General features: G+C 41.7%; 4 protein-coding genes across 5 annotated transcripts; 2 read left to right on the forward strand and 2 right to left on the reverse strand.

Annotated features, from left to right (window-relative positions):
- Positions 1-1,570: 1,570 nt before the first annotated feature.
- On the reverse strand, positions 1,571-5,040 carry LOC140793940 (uncharacterized). Its single transcript, XM_073145764.1, has 3 exons — positions 3,487-5,040; positions 3,135-3,381; positions 1,571-3,039 (listed from the first exon to the last, which is right to left on the reverse strand). Exons 1-3 carry the CDS (start codon positions 5,038-5,040, stop codon positions 1,571-1,573), a joined length of 3,270 nt encoding a protein of 1,089 aa, XP_073001865.1.
- A 646-nt stretch (positions 5,041-5,686) lies between these two features.
- Positions 5,687-8,365, forward strand: LOC140799147 (protein CHUP1, chloroplastic-like). Of its 2 annotated transcripts, none has more exons than XM_073153309.1 (3): positions 5,687-5,989; positions 6,245-6,988; positions 7,267-8,365. In XM_073153309.1, the coding sequence occupies exons 1-3, from the start codon at positions 5,837-5,839 to the stop codon at positions 8,188-8,190; spliced, it is 1,821 nt and encodes a 606-aa protein (XP_073009410.1). In that variant the 5' UTR covers positions 5,687-5,836; the 3' UTR covers positions 8,191-8,365. The 2 variants fall into 2 exon arrangements, with proteins under 2 accessions (XP_073009410.1, XP_073009418.1); XM_073153317.1 differs by having other exon boundaries at positions 7,273-8,365.
- Positions 8,366-13,561: 5,196 nt separating this feature from the next.
- On the forward strand, positions 13,562-15,005 carry LOC140798072 (1-aminocyclopropane-1-carboxylate oxidase 1-like). The gene is made up of 3 exons (XM_073151803.1): positions 13,562-13,746; positions 13,837-14,051; positions 14,249-15,005. Exons 1-3 carry the CDS (start codon positions 13,645-13,647, stop codon positions 14,811-14,813), a joined length of 882 nt encoding a protein of 293 aa, XP_073007904.1. The 5' UTR covers positions 13,562-13,644; the 3' UTR covers positions 14,814-15,005.
- Positions 15,006-16,449: 1,444 nt separating this feature from the next.
- On the reverse strand, positions 16,450-18,897 carry LOC140781195 (uncharacterized). The gene is made up of 2 exons (XM_073127059.1): positions 18,457-18,897; positions 16,450-16,661 (listed from the first exon to the last, which is right to left on the reverse strand). Exons 1-2 carry the CDS (start codon positions 18,776-18,778, stop codon positions 16,618-16,620), a joined length of 366 nt encoding a protein of 121 aa, XP_072983160.1. The 5' UTR covers positions 18,779-18,897; the 3' UTR covers positions 16,450-16,617.
- Between the last annotated feature and the right edge of the window lie 77 nt (positions 18,898-18,974).

Here is an 18,974-nt window from a genome sequence, read left to right on the forward strand (position 1 = left end):
CGAAAGCGTCCCCTTGGGTGCGGCTAACCAGATCCATCGGTCCTCACTGGTGGCGGCTCCCATAGGGAAGTTTGCGATCTCGTAAGCCAGCTCCATTCCTGCCTCTCTGACCAATCTGACCGGAGTCCATTGGTCTTCACAGGTGAGGTTTGCCACACTCAGGTTTTCTTCCATTAGCCTAGGTGCCAGAACCCTTGGCTGTCTGGACAACGGGATCTCGTGCAGCCATGGGTCGAAAGCGGCGCGAGTGCCTTTGCCGTTCCCTATCATCACTCGGCATCCCATTCTTAACTGAGTAGCTGTTTTGGATAGAGCTCGCCACATCCAAGATGGTTGCAGGGTCTTCGTTGTCTCCCACGGGTGCAGCCGCCCGTATTTGGCCTGCATGATTTGAATCCATGGCGCCTGCTCCCTGTTTAGCATTTTGAACACCAGCTTACCCAGGTGGGCAGTTCTGGCTTCTCTAAGTCGCCGGACTCCGAGCCCTCCCTGACGCTTGGCCTAAGTCACCTGAGCCCAGTTCATCAGGTGGAGGCCGTGGCCGTTCTTATTTTTCCACAGGAAGTGACGGGCTTTTTTTTCTATCTCCTCCAGTACCCCGTCCGGCACCCACGTGCTGCCTAGCCAGTACGACGGAATCGCAAGCAGCGCCGCCTTGATCAGGGTTAGCTTGCCAGCCTGGGAGAGGAGCGTCCCTTTCCAGCCCGCTAGCCGCTTTCCAATCCGCTCCACCAGCTCCTGATGCTCGCTCACCTTCACACGCCTCCCCGAGATAAGCACCCCGAGGTATTTGAACGGCATGCCAGCCACCTTCAGCCCGAGCTGAACACTGAGATGGCTGCCTTCTTCAGCTCCGATCCTGTTTGACAGATACAGGTCCGACTTGTTGTAGTTCACCCGCTGGTTTGTGATGATCTCATACTGGCTCAGGCTCTCGAGGATGCTGTTGGCGTTCTCCGGCGAAGCTTCCAGCATTAGCAGCAGGTCATCTGCATAGAGCAGGTGCAACAGCTGCACTTCGCTGACCTGAAAGCCTCGCAGAAGGCCTTGCGCCGCCTTCTCGTTGATGAGACCCGATAGCACTTGCGTGACGATGATGAAGAGGTAGGGGGATATCGGCTCGCCTTGTCTCAGGCCACTCCTGGGGGTGATCCAGGTGGTCGGGCACCCGTTTATCAGCAAGGCAAACCTGGGGGATGCGATGCACGCCTGCACCCAGTTGCACCACCGAGCAGGGAAACCCATCCGCCGGAGCGCGCCAACCACTGCCGGCCAACTGACCCGATCATACGCCTTCTCCATGTCCATTTTGATCATCATCATAGGTTGTCCGCTCTTATCCGTGGCCATGGAGTGAGCCACCTCCTGGGCTGCCAACGTGTTATCTTCTATGCTTCGGCCAGCCACAAACGCCGCCTGCTCCGGGCCGATGATTTTGGCCAGCACCACCTTAAGCCTATTAACCATGACCTTCGCGATAACCTTGTAAATGACATTACAAAGTGCGATCGGTCGATAGTCTGCCACCATTAATGGGTGCTCCTTCTTCGGGATCAAGGTTATGAAGGTATCACCCCATGCTTTTGGCATGTACATCGCTGTTGAAGAAGTGGCCGACGGCCCGGCAGAGGTCTTCACCCATGGTGTTCCAGTACTTGATGTATACTTCCGCTTGCATCCCGTCCGGACCAGGGGCCTTGCCTCTCGGCAGGCTCCACGCCGCTGCCTTTATTTCCTCAGCCATCACCAGCCTCTCTAGGTCTGACGCTTCCTCTGTCGAGATGGAAGGAAGTGATGGCCACTCCATCCTCCCAGGGTCTACCTCTTCCGCTTCTCCCCAGAGCCGTTGGTAGAAGGTTTTGAAACAGTGGACCACGTCGGCCGGCTCCTGAACCCAACACCCATCATCACCCAGGATGCCTGCAATCATGTTGCGTCGGCGTCTCAAGGAAGCCGAGATATGGAAGAATTTCGTGTTTCGGTCACCTTCCTCCGTCCACCTTAATCGAGATCTTTGCAGCCATTTGATATTGAGTTGCCTGTTAAGGGCGATCTTGCAGTTGTATAAGCTCCTCAGGCTCTGCTGGCCCGCCTCCGGCATGGCGTCTAGCTCCTCTAGGTCAGCCAGTTTTAGGTTGGTGTCCTTTAGCCTTCTCTCCACACTCCCCGCCGCCACGCGATTCCAGTTGCTCAGGCTTCTTCTCAACTCACTCTGTCGGTGAGAGAAAGCTTGCATTGGGTTACCGTCGGCTTGCCGCTTCCAGGTGTCTTGGACGATGTTCTGGCACTCCTCATACTCCATCCAGAGGAGCTCAAACCGGAATGGTCTCTTGCACCTCGTCGTTCCTGCCGGCACCGTGAGGAGCAGCGGCGCATGATCCGAAGCACCCCGGTCTAGATGCTGGACTTTGCACTCCGGATGATCACTAACCCATTCTGTGTTGGCCAGGGCTCTATCGAGCCGGATCCAGATGCGTCGCGAGCCTTGTTGGTTGTTACACCAGGTGTATGGAATGCCTTCATAGCCGAGGTCGCACAGCCCCATCTCATCCACGAACCGCGCAAAGGCCTTCCCTTTAGGCCCTAGGACGACCACTCCACTGCATCTCTTCTCCTGAACTGACAGGAAAGCGTTGAAGTCTCCCATGATCGCCCACGGCATGTTGATGGACGCTATGTTCTTCAGCTCCTCCCAGAGTTCTTGCTGCCCTTCTAGAATGGTGCTAGCATACACGGTGGTCCAGATCCAGGTTTGTCCCGTCGTAAGGGTGATCGTAAGGTGGGCAGCATACCTTGATACAGCTGCCACATCAACCCACCCTAGCTCCTTGTTCCAGATGACCAGGATGCCTCCCGCGCGGCCTTGCGCCGGGATGGCAAACCACGCCCGTCCTCTGCCAATCTTTTTAGCCACCTGCTCAGCTTCAAACCAGCTGGTGTGCGTTTCTAGCAACACCAGCATATCCAGATTATGATCACGAATCATAACTCTGCATCGGTCGAGTGCCTCTTTCTTGCGGGCACCTCTGCAATTCCACACTAAGGTTTTTAACATTGGTAAACCTTGAAGTATGGTTTGCCGGCCGACTGTCAATGAGTCCGACCCCTCTTAGAGGTGGGCCTGACCGCTCCACCTCCGTTAGTGTTCTCATTTGCCAGTTCCAGCTCCATTTCCATCTCTCCAGGGGCTTCATTTCCTTGGTTTGCCACCAGCGCCACCTGTAAGTGCCTCTCCTCTACTTCCATATCCTTCCCCTTTCGGTCCGCCAGTAGGAGGCATTGCTTGACTCTGGCCACAGTGTCCTCATGTTTTCCCGGCGGGTTTGTTTGTTGCACGGAGGGAGGGGCGAAGCCGGCAGAGACAAGTCCATCTTGGACGAGCTGGGGTGGGTAGTCGCTGGAGTTCTAGCTTGCTCCTCCAGGGCTCTTGGAAGTTTTGACGTAGGCCGACCTTTGCGTCCGTCGGTCTCCCGAGCCAAGCAGTACCGTTATCCCTTGGACTACAGCCGTTCTTCCGATCTCTTCTCCGGCACGTGTCTGGATTCCCTCTCTGCCGTCCAGATCCATCCCTTCTGGCATTAATTGTTCGTCCACGGTGTCGACTGCAGGTTCCTCCTCCCGAACTTCCTTCAGTTTCTCTCCATTAGCGTGCTTCCTTCGGCCGGGCCCCACAGCTCGATCTTTAAATGCAATGCCTTCGGACGTGATTGGCCTAGAGTACGGCTGGTTCTGATTAGCTCTTTCCCTTCCTTGGTTAGGCTCCAGCGTCTTCTTCTTCTTCTCTACGTACTCAACGTTTGCATGCAGCTCCTGAGGACGGCTTTTCCATCTCTCTGAGCCTGCACCATCCTCTGACTTCCTACTAGTACTGGCCTGTTGATGGTTTGCACCATGCTTACCTGCACTTCTTTCCTTTCCGAGGCCCATGTAGCTCTGTGCAAACTGGTTCTTTCCTCTAGGCTTGCTTTCCCCGTCCTTTTTTCCCATGGAAGCCTGCTCTCTCCCATCCTTCTCCGGGGTACCGTTTGAGTAACTAGCTCTCTTTCCTTTCTGATTTGCCTGCCATCTTGGCTTCCTGTGCACTGTGCACCATGGCCCATAATAAATGCTGTCTTCTTCTTTAGCGTCCATTTCCATGCTGGGGTATGTGCCTTGCTGTTCGCCGCCTTCATCGCCGGCATTCGTCGTCGGCGTCTCCACACCTTGGTCTTTGTCTGTGTAACCACACTCTTCCTCCTTGTGTCCTATCCTCCCGCACTTAAAGCATATTTTTGGAATGCTTTCGTACTGCACTCTTTGGTCCACTCTTTCTTCCTTTTGCCCGAGCCAGACCGCTGTTTTCAGAGATTTGCTGAGGTCTACCTCTATACACACCCGGGCAAATCTGCTTCTGGAGTGGTCTAGGGTGGTTTCGTCTACCCGTAGTGGTCTGCCAAAGAAAGCTGCCACCGGGATGAGAGCCTCCAGTTCCCAGTATTCCTGCGGCAGGTTGTGGAGCTGGATCCAAACCGGCGCCGTAGTGAAAGCCTCTGGGGACGGCCGGAAGTTATTGCGCCATGGAATCAGGTTGAGGACTTGTCCTTGGACTGTCCATGGACCGTTGATCAGGACGTGGTCGAGATCCACCTCCTTTTCGAATCTGAATACGTAGTAACCCTCCGCCATATCTGAGACTGAGAATCCTTCTATCCCCTCCCATAGCTTGGCTAACTTGGTTTTCAGCCAAGCCATCGGTATCCCCTTGCCCAGGAATCTGCCAAATAGTGTTAGCTTCCACCTATTCCAGCATTTCTCCAGCACCTCTGGGTCGATCACCACGCTGTCTTCCAGCTGGTTACGTATTTTAGCCAGTATCTCCGCCGGAATAGTTCCTGGTTTCACTGTTGCTTTCCTGCTCCCCGCCGCTACGGAAGCCCAGGATCGCACGCCCTCCCTAGGAGTTCTTTTGCCAGCTACTGGTTGCTTTGTTTCCTCCAGCTCCGACACCTTTGACGATGTTGCTCTTCTTTGGTGCACATCTTCTCCTCCCGTAGTCACCATTTGTTCCTGTCTGTCTCCTCCCGTAGTCACCAGAAGGAGGAAGGCGAATCTCTCATCTGAGGGTGTGTTCAATTTAAGATTGGAAGACCTCTTAGTCAAGCCGAAACTTCTGCATCCATGGTTGCAGGAATCTCATGCATTCAACTCGTGAAGATTCTGGGAGCCAATCAACGGTCGCCAAGTATCAGATGCAGGAAATTCCTACAGTCAGAGTTAAACACTTTTACTAATTGGCATCGAGTGTGAATGTGTGATGATCCTCGTATCTCATAAGAGTTATATATATATATATATATATATATATATATATATATATATATATATATATATATATATATATATAATCACCATATTACTATTAATGTATGTACGGATTCATCGTTACTATCTATAGGTTCGATTCCGTAGATGCTAAAAATAGTTTGGATAAGTCTGCAACGTAAAACAAGATAATCTCCAGAAGAACAAATTTAGGAGGGATACAAAGGTGACAGTTTTGAGAAGGAAGAGAGGCGGCTAAGTTTGTTTGTAACGAGATCGCGCGACCTCAATCCACGGGCATCCATTCACCATTTGCCAATCAAACAAACCCAATGAACCAACCAAAACCTCGTATCTCATTTCTTGTATTCGAAGAGCAGCTCTCTCTTGGATACTCCAATTGGGTATCTCTCTCGGGTTGTGCATGATTAGATGCTTTCTCTTCACCTCCTCCTCCTTTTGCTTGTACATGGAAGATGAGAAGAATGGCCTTCTCTTTAATTGGTTTAGATTCCTCGCGTGATCAGGTGTGAAGATGGAGTTGACGGTGAGAGGAAAGAGAGAGGTGAATCCTCTTCTTCTCAATCTTGGTATTGCACTTGCTCTCTCGTTGGCAGGATACTTCTTCTCCCAATTCCGGTGGCCGCCTCGCCTTCGCCCTCCTCCGCCTAGTGATGGCCTAAAGAATGTAAGAGTCGAAACTGTCTTTGATGTTTATGCCTTTCTATTCTTCTTATTATGAAAGATTAATTATATAGCGGAATTATATATATATATATATATATATATATATATATATATATATATATATACTGTACGTGGACAGATGATAGATAAAAAAAGCTGAATGTTCAAAACTTCATAAGATTTTCAATGAACTGGTTATGTTGAAGAATGTTTTGATTTGTCTGATTGTTTGTGAACTGGGTTTTAATCCTGGAAGGAAGAAGCTTCTGCAAAGATCACAAATGACACCTCGACCACCACTTCCACCAGCATTGTGGGGTTGTCACCAAGCAGTAAGGCCAGAGGCGATGAAGAGGGATTCCTCTTGCCAGAATTCGATGATTTGGTGCTGAAAGAATTCGAGGCAATTGGATGCAACCACAAAAGTAGCACAAAGAAGTCAGAGATGGAGCAAGAGGTTGCGCATCTCCGCCGCTCGGTGTTGTCGCTAAGAGAGAGGGAGAGGTGTCTTGAGCTCAATTTGCTTGAGTACTATGGTATGCAAGAGCAAGAGTCTGCAGTGAGAGAGCTGGAGAGCCAGTTGAAGATTAACAATTTAGAAGCCAAGTTGTACTCTTTGAAGATTGAGTCCTTGCAATCCGAGAACCGAAAGCTTCAAGAAGAGGTCGCAGATTATTCGAGAACGATGGCTGAGCTCGTCGCTGCAAGAGGGAAAATTAAGCTTCTGAAGAAGAGGTTGAAATCAGATGCAGAGCTGACAAAGGATAAAATAGCTTCCCTTCGTCAGGAGATCGGTGATTTGCAGCAAAGGGAGAAGAGTGATCATGAGATATTAGATGATGCCGAAGTGGAGGAGATGTTAAAGAAGCTGGAGGAGTTGGAAGATGAGGCTAAAAATCTCACATTGATCAACTCAAATCTGGCACAAGAGAACACAGACTTGAAGCAAAAATTGGAGTCCATGCAAATGCTCCAATCTTCCATCCATGAGGTTACAGAGGTAAATTTATATCTGTCTTATTGAGACTATCTTCTAAGTAGCTAACTTTAGTTTGTTTAGTTCATCTTAGACACTTGATTGCCAACTCTTGTGCTTCATTTTGTTCTTCATCCATATAAATGTTCATTACACACCCAGACAGAGAAGGGCATGCATTATACTTGGGTCTTGACATATTATTACAGCTTTATCTCCTTAGACTAGTTCTCAACCATATACAGATTCTCCTGATCCTCTGTTCATTTGAAATTCTTAAAATTGGCGTTGACGAATGTCAGATGCAGGCAGAAGCATTAGAGGAAGTTGATGGCTTGAGAGAAGAAAATGACAAGTTGACCAAGGAGATTGATCAGCTCAGAATAGATAGGTGTACTGATGTTGAGGAGTTGGTATACTTGAGATGGTTGAATGCTTGCTTGCGGTACGAACTACGGAACTATCGAGCTCCTCCAGGAAAGACAACTGCGAGGGATCTAAGCAAGAATTTATGTCCCAAGTCTGAAGAGATGGCCAAAGAGCTCATAATAGAATATGCGAATTCAGGCACTGATGAGAAAAAAAGCTTAGGCCACACAGAGTTTGATTCAGAAAATTCTACTTCTTCACCGTCATCCACGGTAGAATCTGATGATACACCCACTGAGGTCTCCTTCACAACAAGGCATGGAAAATCAAGCAAATCGAAATTTTTCAACAGGCTGAAGAAGGCGGTATTGAGAAAAAAAATATTCCACAATTGTACATCTGATAGAGCTTCAATAAGCTCTGCTAATTCTGAAAGAAGGGTGTCTATCTATCACTGTTCTATTGATGACAGGATGACAGGAGAGTCATATGATAGCTTCTCCTCTTGCATGACAGACGATGTCGCTGCGGTAGACAAGGGACAGCCCAATAAAGATTCCAGGTCTCCCATCTATGCTAGACACTCTTTGGATATCCAGAGAAATAGGAGGCTGAATGCAGAAGAACATGGAGAGGAGAAAGGCAAACATTTTAGTGATGATATTGGAACAGACTATAGATACAAGAGAATAACCTCTGGAGAGGGAGAATTAATCGGTTTCGGTCAGAATAATCTGTCTCAGATAAATGAAAATGACATATCTGAGAAGGTTAAGCTGAAGAAATTTGCAGCTGCTCTGAAGAGGTCAAGAGAAGCAACTAAGTTATGCAGGAGATCTACATGCCTCGATAATTGATGTTCTACTGTTTCATCATCCCCTATCTATCTGGATGTATTTATTTTTGGCCAGAAGTGGAGAGATGGCTAGCATTATAGATGCTTGGAATATGACAGGAGAGCAAAACCATGAATATAATCGAGATATAGTCATGTAGATTTTTACATATCATGAAGTAATATTCTTCCAAGTACTTGATATGCATTCCTAAATGGGCACCATCTGCATTTTGCTTTCCATGCCACAGTTTATGCTTCAATTTGGCTCTATTTCTTCTGTTTGTGATTCTATTTTCCTCCCTCCGATTTCAGGAGGAAGAAGCCTAAAAATCGCAGGTAATGAGATGTTTTCATACCGTAGTTAGGGGCAGTAAGAATTCTAGCTAGTGGGAAAAACATAATGATTTATAGTTATTCTTCTATATCTTTTTCAAGCACTTTTATAGATAATTTTAAGGTTGTATTTAATATGTGAAATAACTTTCAAACTAGTTTCGCTGTACTTATTTTTATAACTTTACAAAAAAAAAAGTTTATTTCGATTTAGACTATTATGATATTTAGATAAAATTAGTATAATAGTGAAATTATTGTACTTAAATGTGACGTGAATTATAAATTAAAATAGAGGAGAATTGTAAAATTGCTTTTGGAAATAGATGAGATTGATGGATGAAGTAGTAATACATAATATTATTTAAATTAACATACTTGTGCTGAGTTTTTTTTTTTACGAGAAAAGTGCTTGCTAAACTAGTTTTAACATGTAATACCTACTTTTCCTAAAATATGATTACAATTTACCTTCTTAACCTGTGAATGACATGTTATATCGGTTTTTCCTAATACATGGTTAAGAAATATTAATAATTATTTAGACTAATAAATTTACTACTTTACTCTTTTAATCTGTGAATGACATGTTATATTCATTTTACCTAAAACATGGTAAAAAAGAAAAAAAAATTAGCACCAGTTGTGATTACTAAAATTATTATTTTGTCCTTTTCTAATCTATGAATGACATGTTATACTAATCTTGCCTGAAACATACTTACCCAATATTAACACCTATGTTGATATATAAAAGAGAAAATGACATTAACCGAATTACTTAATACCCCCACCGCCCATTCTTTCCTCTTTATAGCTCCATCACCTTCTCCCGCCGTCCCCGTTGCCACCAATTTCCCTCGTCTTTCCCTCTATTCTACTTATTCTTTTGCTCCAACTGGGTGGTTTGCCGGAGAAGATGAAGCAAGTCGAGTATCTCGACCAACTTTTATTTGAGGATCAAAACTCTGGCTTAGGCATAATGAAGTGATGAGAATAATAAAAAAGATAGAGAGAATAAGATGTTGAAGGAGACATAAGTAATTTAGATATTTTATAAATTATTTAATATATTATAATAAAATATTCTTTTGCAGGTAGCGTTCAAGTTAACCAAGGTATTAACTAAAAATTATAGAGAAAAATGAGGATTCGAAATACAAAATTTTTAAAGACAAGATGTGAGCCATAAAATATGTAAAATATATTGTGTAATTTATAATATATTTTAGATAAAATTACTACTATTATCTTGAATGACATATTATACACATTTTTTCTAATACATGATTAAAAAATATTAACACTCATTTTGACTAGGAGTGGCAAAAGTTGACTCGACCTGATAACCTCACACGGTAACCCGACTTTTAAATGAGTTTGGTTTTAGTCTAATTGGGTAAGAGTCATAAACGGATCAACATGTCTAAGCCGATTATTAAATAGGTTGTGTTCGTGTTTATTACTTCAACCCAATTAACTCATTTATAACCCCCGACCGACCAACTCATTCGTGACATGATAAGCGGTTTATAACCTGATTAACCATTTAAAGACCCAACTAACATGTATATGACCCAACTAATCCCTTTATAACCCAATTAACATGGTTTTGGACTCGATGAAGCTTGTAAATTTCGAAGAGATTTGTGAACAATCTAATCGACGAATCTTTCTAAATTTTTGATATGTTGTCACTCTTGGAGAAAGCTTTCCAACAAATCCAAGACACAGGATTTGGACGATTAGATCTCAATATATTGACCAAACAGTAGTCAAAAGTCAATTGAATTCTAGCTTAATAACCCTCCAATAGCTAGATAGATGCTAGATTTATTTCTTTGTGTGAAAGGAGAGAAGTTGTTGTAGAAGAGAGGGTTAAAAGCTGAAAGAGGCCGACAAAAGACTTGGGCGGTGAAAGAAGGGAGGTGGAAGAAGACGCCAATGGCTAAAGATAAGTTGAGAATAAGATAAAGGCAAGAGCCAATTTTTAATTATCAAATTCTTAAACTCCAATTTTCTCCACATATTTATATATGCTCACCCTAGGGACCCAAATAGCTAAATTAAAACCTAACAAACTAACTAAATTAGTCTTCCTTATCTTCTCGGATTAATCCTTTGTTTCGTCGTTTATCTTCTTGTATTAACCTTTTGTTTCGATGTAGATAGATTCTGAATCTAAAAAGTCCTGAATACTAAAGTTGTAGATCTGGAGGTTGACGATCTTATCCATCTGGTTTAATATTATTTGAATATATGTAGAATATTCTGCAAATATTTCTTTGAAACTACAGAGAGCTGAATTTAGTTAATTAAATAAAATCCTAACCTACTAAGACTCTAACTAAACTAAATAACTAAATAAGATAATTAGACTCAATCCATTAAGCCCAATCTCTCTTTGATGTGATTCGATCTGACTTGATTTGCATCAAACTAGTTTCACATATTATACGTATTTTTCATTAAAACATAGTTAATAAATATTAACACACATGTTGAGTGCCATAATTAATATTTCACCATTTAACTTGGTTTTGACATCTAATAGTCATTTTTTCTAAAACATGGTTAAGAAATAAGAATATACTTAAGTCCTCAAGCATGGCTGGAAATTAATTTAGAACCTATTATATAGATCAAACTTGAAATAGCCAACTTTCTAGTGAAACATACCTTGCGAGGCTCGATTAGAGAGTATTTTGACAGCCCTACTGAAATTAATAAGCGGCACTACTTCTGCTATTTGACCCCTCGTTTTGGTAAAGTTAGTATATCGATCCATGAATAAAGAATAAGGATAATTTATTGTAGATCTCCTTAATTCATGGGCATGTTAGAAAAGATGAATTTGTCTCAATCCACGCCATAAATAAAGGAACAGACAGCCGCATGGGGGACGGAGAGACCTGGTGAAGAGGTCATAGGGGGTTAGTGAGTGCTACAAGTTAACGTGGAATTTAGAAATTAGAGTTACCTTAGCCATCCTTTATGGATGTATGTAGTAATTGGTTAAATATTTCTACTATGGAATTAATATATAAGAAACAAAAAAAGAATAAGCCCAAATAGTAAATAGGTATAAGAAAATGGATAGAATAAAAAGAGAAGAGAAGGTATCTTAAAGCACCACAAGTAGATTGAACATTACTCTTTCTATAATAGTATCTGAAGCGGTTGATCGTAATTCTGTTGGGGTTTTGGCAGTTCTTTTCCTCTTTGCTTCTAGTGTTGCTCTTTTCTTCTCTTCTTCTCCTCTTGTCCCTCTTTTTTTGTTCCCCTTCCTTCTCTAGTCGTCGTCAGCGTTCAACCCCACTCCTCCTCCGTTGTCTTTTGTACCCTACCTTATCTTCATCTTCTCGCCTTTCGTAGTCGCCCACGTCCCAGTGGCATTCGACTCCACCTCCTTGCCGTCAGATTCACCTCCTCGCCCTCCCTTCGTTTATTGTCGACCCCACGCCAACTTTCGTCCTCCATTATCATGCCATTGTAACACCATTGCCACTACCTACCTCCTCTCCCACCTTGCTAGCATCGCCACCTCTTCAAGCTTCCACCACTGTCACTATTGAAGCATCTACCACGGCAGCTAGCCTTTTAAATTCCGTTTCTTTGTTTATTTATCTTTGATTTAATTTTAATCGATGTAGGATATTGGTAGCGATTGCTTCAATGTTGATTCGAACTGGCTAGGGTCATGATGAGTGATGGCTTAGATCTTAATTGTTTTATTTATTTATTTGCTCTTAGGTATATCTTCACTGTTGGAGTATTAATATTTCTTTTGTTCAAACTATTTTTTTTTATCAAGTTTGTAATCTACCAGAAGTAATCAACTAATTGTGATCTTTTAGTTTGAAACGAATTATATATATATCTTGTCTATGGGAAGCGATTCATTTCCCGTCCCATTCTACTACTCATAGCAGTCAAGCACTTATCCGCTAGCAAATTTCAGATAATAATTCTAGTCGGCAGCGGCAGATCTTTTATGCCTCATTGCCGACAGGCAGGGGCATAATTTAGATGTAATCAACGGAGTAGAAGAAATTGGATTGGTTTTCTTAAAATGGTCCAGAGAAGATAAGTGCATTACATCACATATGGATAAGAGGACCACAGGAATTAACTTAGGATTGAAAGGGAAATCTAGAACAAAATCAAAGCTTTAGGCCTTGTTAATTTTAAGAATAAGAACAATTTTAAAATAGATATTTCTCTTTATTATTTTTAAAATAAGGTTTATATTTTAGAAATAATTATTTATATGTTTACTTATAATCTAAAATAATAGTGTAATAATTATCTTTAATATAATATATAACTTTAATAAATAGTATTTATAATTATTTCTGGAGTGAAAGGAGACTTAGATTAAAAGCCTCGTAAAATGTTACTCAAAAATAAAATAACAAAAATAGCGTGAGGCTGAATCTAGCTATATTATCTCTGTGCTTGACTTGAGAATATCGTCTCAATGAGGTGAATGACAAGGATTAAGAAAAAAGATTCACCGTGATACTCTCTCTCCCTTGAAAAATTTCAGACTGTCCTTTTTATAAGATCTGCACGCCATAACAAGATCTAATTACAAATGCATAATACTTTGTGAAAAAAGAATCAGACAAGGACAGAAGCATGCACCGACCAACCGCCAATCTGGAACGAAGTTCCTATGGGTGTCTACTGATGGTGGATTTGCTTTACCTGCCCATTGGAAGGCAGACCTTTCCCTGGTTTCATTCCTAAGCATGAGTAGTGAATCCAGCAGTCAATGGAGCCATGAATTTGACGTACTCTCACTATTTTCCCTATTACTCCTCCCTACTATTATAAAACCAAGTGGATAAAGTGCAATCCACATGGAAGAAGCAACAAAAGGTACGGAAGTAGATTGTCTCCGAAGAAAGTTGGTAGAATATAATTAATAAATCTTATGGCGACGATGAACTGTATTTGGACCACACACTAGAGTAAGTAACATCTTATTCTTAATAATGTGAGGTGAGCATTCCACTTTAACTATAAATAGAGCTTGTGGGTGTGTCTACTATGTGTGCCTAATTGGCTTGAGAACATAGAGCGCCTGGTGAGTCGTTTGAGTTAGTCTAGAGCAACCAAATAGAGTGTTGAGAAAATGGAGATCCCAGTGATCAACCTCCGAGAACTAGAGGGAGAGAAGAGAAGCAGTACCATGTCTCTCCTCCACGAGGCGTGTGAGAAGTGGGGTTTCTTTTGGGTAATTAGTAAGAATAGACTGCAATGGTTTGTTTACTTGTCCTTTTCTTGTACCTTCATAAGTTGATTTGATTGCAATATGGCATGGCAGCTGGAGAGCCACGAAGTTGAGGAGGAGTTGATGGACAAGGTGAAAGGGCTGGTGAATCAGCACTACGAGGAAAGCATGAAGGAGAGTTTCTACAAGTCAGAGCTGGCAAAAGGGTTGGAACCTCAGAAAGAAGCCTCGGATGCTGACTGGGAGAGCAGCTTCTTCTATCGCTATCAGCCGGACTCCAACATCGCTGACATTCCACAGATTCTTCGGTAGGTCTGGATTATAATGTTGGTCAAGAAATAGAATTTTCAACATACTTACCCACACTAGAATTAGAGTGACAGGATCAGGATCAACTATAACAATTAACTCTAAATCATGTACCGAGTAATTCAAAGCCACGTTGCTTTAATTTTTCGTGAGAAAGATGCAAACTAACAGCATTAATCCATCTGAACATATCCAGCGAGGCAATGCAGGAATACATAAAACAGATGATCGAGTTGGCCGAGAGGCTTGCAGAACTCATGTGCGAAAACCTTGGATTGGAGAAGGATCACTTGAAGAAGGCCTTCTCTGAACCTTTTGTGGGCACAAAGGTGGCAAAGTATCCCAAGTGCTCTCAGCCAGAGCTGGTCAATGGACTCCGAGCCCATACCGATGCCGGTGGGATCATCCTACTGCTCCAGGATGACATAGTCCCAGGTCTCGAGTTCCTCAAAGATGGTGAGTGGTGCCCAATACCTCCAACACAAGGTCATAGAATCTTTGTCAACCTAGGTGATCAGGTGGAAGTGGTGAGCAATGGCATCTACAAGAGCATCCGCCATCGTGTCCTGGCTGACAAGAATGGGAGCCGCCTATCTATCGCCACGTTCTACAACCCTGGACCCAATGCCATTATATCCCCAGCTCCAAAGCTCGTTTATCCCGGTCGATACCGTTTCAAGGACTACCTCAATTACTATACCACCACTAAGTTTGGAGACAAAGTATCTAGGTTCCAGACCATAAAGGAGATGTATGTATGATCATGGACTAGACTGCCTCATCTTCAATAGAATAGGAGAAGTTCTAAGGCATGCAGAGATATAGTTGGTGATAGAATGGAGTTCATGTGTCAGCAGGGTGATATCCATATTGTGGATAGTATGTTTGTGTTAATGTTATGATGCCTTTTCAGTTAACAATGTTTGGGTAATAGTCAAGTCTATTTTCTTGTACTCTGAGTTACTATAAATATTATATGGTATGTTTATCATCATCTGATGCTCTTGGAATCAAAAGGCATAATCATCGATAAATCTTTAACAGTTATAATCGCTTAACCTTAACATTACTTAATCTTTTGACCCAGAATTATAGGTGGATTAATCTTATCATATTCAGAAAATTCTAGTATACATAACTGCACAAGAACAGCTTAATAACATTCTATTAAAGCATAAAAAAACTAGAAGAATTGGATGATATTAACATGTTGCTACCTAAGGACCTAACCATTTTGAAATACTGGAGAATTAGAAGGATTGAGTCGTAAGTCGGACCAAGAAAGATCAGTTCATTGGAAGCGACCTTAGTTTCTTAACTTTCTGAAAAAGATAATTAATTGGATCTAATCCGACAGTATAGAAGAAAAAAAAAGTCAGACGAAATCAAAATCATTTTAGTGCATTGATTTAGATAATAGCAATTGCAATTGATGTTTCATTGATCATGTTCCTCTTACCAGTCTGACAAGCAAGTAAAGAGGAATTCTGTCCAGTGTTATGAAAACTGAAAGTTCATCTAAGCTAGGTAGAAAAGATGACAAGCAGATGTCCTACGGAGGTATTGTCTCAGAAAAATAAGCTCTTTCATGCAAAGATAGTTATTACAAAGTTGACTAATTAAACAGAAGGTTTAATCCAGCTCTGCGGGCATGGTATTTTAAGTCTCACTTGTTAAACAATGCTTGTGCTCTAAGAGGCTTGATTGATTAAGTTGAAATGATGAAATCTGACACAGGTCCCCTCTACAACATAAAAAACCAGAGTGCTAATCCTCATCAATACTCTTCCCAAATTTTACATTATCTTAGCCTAGCAGTTGTGGATTTTGCAAACATGACAAAGACCGGAAGAAGTATCCAATCTTCCTACTACTCAATTAGATATGAAATTTTCCAAAAGGCTCTAAATATTTTAAACATCTTAATCTTTCTGAATTTCTCACCACCAAAAGCTTTTGCATGCAGTGAAGAATGTGATCAATTGCTTTCATGCTCCTTCCATGGTATCACGATACCTCAAAGAAAAATTGACTAGTAAACCAAACTAATTGGATGCTGATCAGATAATCGTACTTGATTAAATAGGACGAATTTAGTAAACCTCACTTTAGATTTTAGGGCGCATAATTTTGTAGCACAAATCAAGGTCGCAAATTTTAAATTAATAAAAAGCCCAGTTTGAACCTGCCCTCTGAGCTTGAGTATAGTTCCATGTTTGCCGACCCAAGTTTGAGTTTTATAGTATCTCACACAGCTGCACAAACCTTTTGGCAGATTCACAAGAATCACTGAATCAGTAGTTTGGAATCCATATAAAAAATATAAACGAAGACTCAGGAATAGATCGTCTCAGTTGCTACAGATGGGAAAAAGTTCATTGTAGCATACCAAGTGCATTGACTCAATTTTAGTGCCACTTTATATCAAAGTTTCCTACAAGCTATTGTTCTTTTATACATTCCCTCTTCGTAAGGAATGGTTACAAAAAAAGTATGCAAAATGACCTAGAAAGGAATACAACCATCTTGTCCAACTAAAAATCCAATCAAGATACAAAAATGCAATCAGGATATAGGAATCGATTCTTCTGCTCCATCCTCTCCGACATCTACAGGACAAATATGGCAAGTGAGAGAAAGCTTGTGTCCAACATTATAAATATCAACTACAGCAATATAGCATGTTTACTACTACATGATAGTGCAGTTATTTCACATTTTGAAACTTCATTTGCATGCTAGTAGTAGGAAAACTCCCACTGGCCACCATCAAAGAGCATAACCTATGTTCTTTGAAACAATGCTTGGAAAAAGACTACCACTATTAATCCATCAATACAAGATGTCCAATAGTGAAATCTATAATATTGTTCACTAAATTATAATATTATAGAGCTTAATGATACTGTTTAGTGAATTATTGCTAAGAAACTTCAACAATCATCTGTTGCCAGATATTGCATCCTAGAACATACCTCATATGTCAAAACACCATTAGGATTCTCCACCAACTTATTTTATTTTGTCTCTTTGAATAATACTTTTGCGTATGGTGAATAAAGGAATTAAGAAAGGAGACACAGAAGAACGATACCTTTTATTTTGATGGCAAATCAGAAAGAATTCTAAAACCTACTTAACTTGCAGCTTTACCTTTCTAATAAAACTACTGTGATAGATGACATGAACTGGCAGCCGTATATGGATTAAGAACAAGAAGCAATTTTAATACTTAAATACTTGACTATCATTAGAGCATGCTCCCTCCATGGAAAGGTAATTTGGACATAAGGTACAAGGCTATAATAATGTATGAATTAGGGAATGGGAGGAGCGTCTTTGTCAAAGTTAGGTCACAGAGGTTAAATGATACGTAAAAGAGGAATACTGAAAACAATTTAAATCCACAGCAAAGGACAAGGACTAATAACTAGAATCCTCTTATTCTGTCTTTCTTGCGATTCACTTGTTTTATATATAATTGTTGTCATATTTTAGCATGTCGCCGATTCACCTCTATATCTCATCATAATTAGCATACTTGTAAATGTTATCCTTCAGATGGAAAATTTGCAATTGTTGGAAAAATGCACTAACTACATATTCATAGCCAATAGACATGTAGGATATGTTTGGAACCAATTCTGAGTGGAATTCAATTGATTTCATTTGGAAATGAATTCCTCTGTTTGGAGAATAATGAAACTGAAATGAGATCCATCTGATCTTGTTGTTTGAAGCAAGGTAGGAATTCATTTCATTATATTCATTTGTCCTATTATACCCATGAGTTTCAATGAGAATGTAACAAATTAAAGGGTAGTTTTCAGATTTGGAAATGTTAACTTATGTGGCAAATGAATTCCATCCAAATCAGACATCAAGTTATCGGATTTCATTACATACACTGAAACTCATCCAAATCCACTGAAATCAATTGAAATCTCATCAATGTTTCCAAACAGCGAATTTGGTGAAAATAGAAATCCAAGTCAATTGAAATCCGCTTATTTGGTGATTCCAAACAGGTTGTAGTTGGAAGTAGCAGAAAACCAAAAAGTGGAAAACTAGGTGAGATAGTGATCAAACATCACCTACTTATCATCATAGAATATTTTAGCTAAACTTTTAAATTCTCAATCCAAAACTAATGAAGCTCAATAAAAGATATCAAGGACGGTCCCAACAACACCACGAGCACCGTTTTATGGAGTTGTATAGGAATGTTATCCAGAACAGAAACTGCACCAAAATGACATATTTAAACCGATAGGAGGAGACAACCCACCAAAAGAATCAAGCTTCTGTCAAGATTTCAACAAAGATCACCTCCAGAATCCAACCAAATGCAAAACCCAACTCAAAATTTCAATAAAAAAGGATCTAAAAGGTGAAGAAAACTACCTCTATTCTCGGTGGTGAGAGGGAAATCGGAAGCGGAAGGCTCGCCCTCGCCGTAGATGGCGCGAAGGCGGGAAAGCGAGATCGGTGAGGAGTCGGAGGAATCAGCGAGCTGGAAGAGATGCTGCCGCCACGACCACATGGCGGTGGACATGCCGGTGTTAGCGGCGCGAAGGGCGGACCTCTCCGATTCGAGCTCATCGATCTGATGCTGCTGCTCCGCCGATCGAACCCCTAGGGCCACGAAGGAGCCGAGGAGGAGGAGATGGATCACGTTCTCCTTGCTCCCGAAAACCCTAGTCACCACATTTCTCAAAGCTTCCATTTTTTATTTTTATTTTTGTGCCTTTTTTCACTTTCCTCTCACTGCTGCGAAGTGTTCGACGCCGTTGTCTTCTCTCGCATATATTATGAACTGGGAAAGACGGAGTAGAGAATGGAGTTCTCTTGAGATGGAAACTACATTTTACCGCATATGGACCATAATTCTAAATTCGCTTTATCATCTATAATTTTATTTA

This window comes from Typha latifolia, chromosome 1 (assembly GCF_019914945.1).
Source record: "Typha latifolia isolate L0001 chromosome 1, TyphaL0001v2, whole genome shotgun sequence".
Lineage (NCBI taxonomy): Eukaryota > Viridiplantae > Streptophyta > Magnoliopsida > Poales > Typhaceae > Typha > Typha latifolia.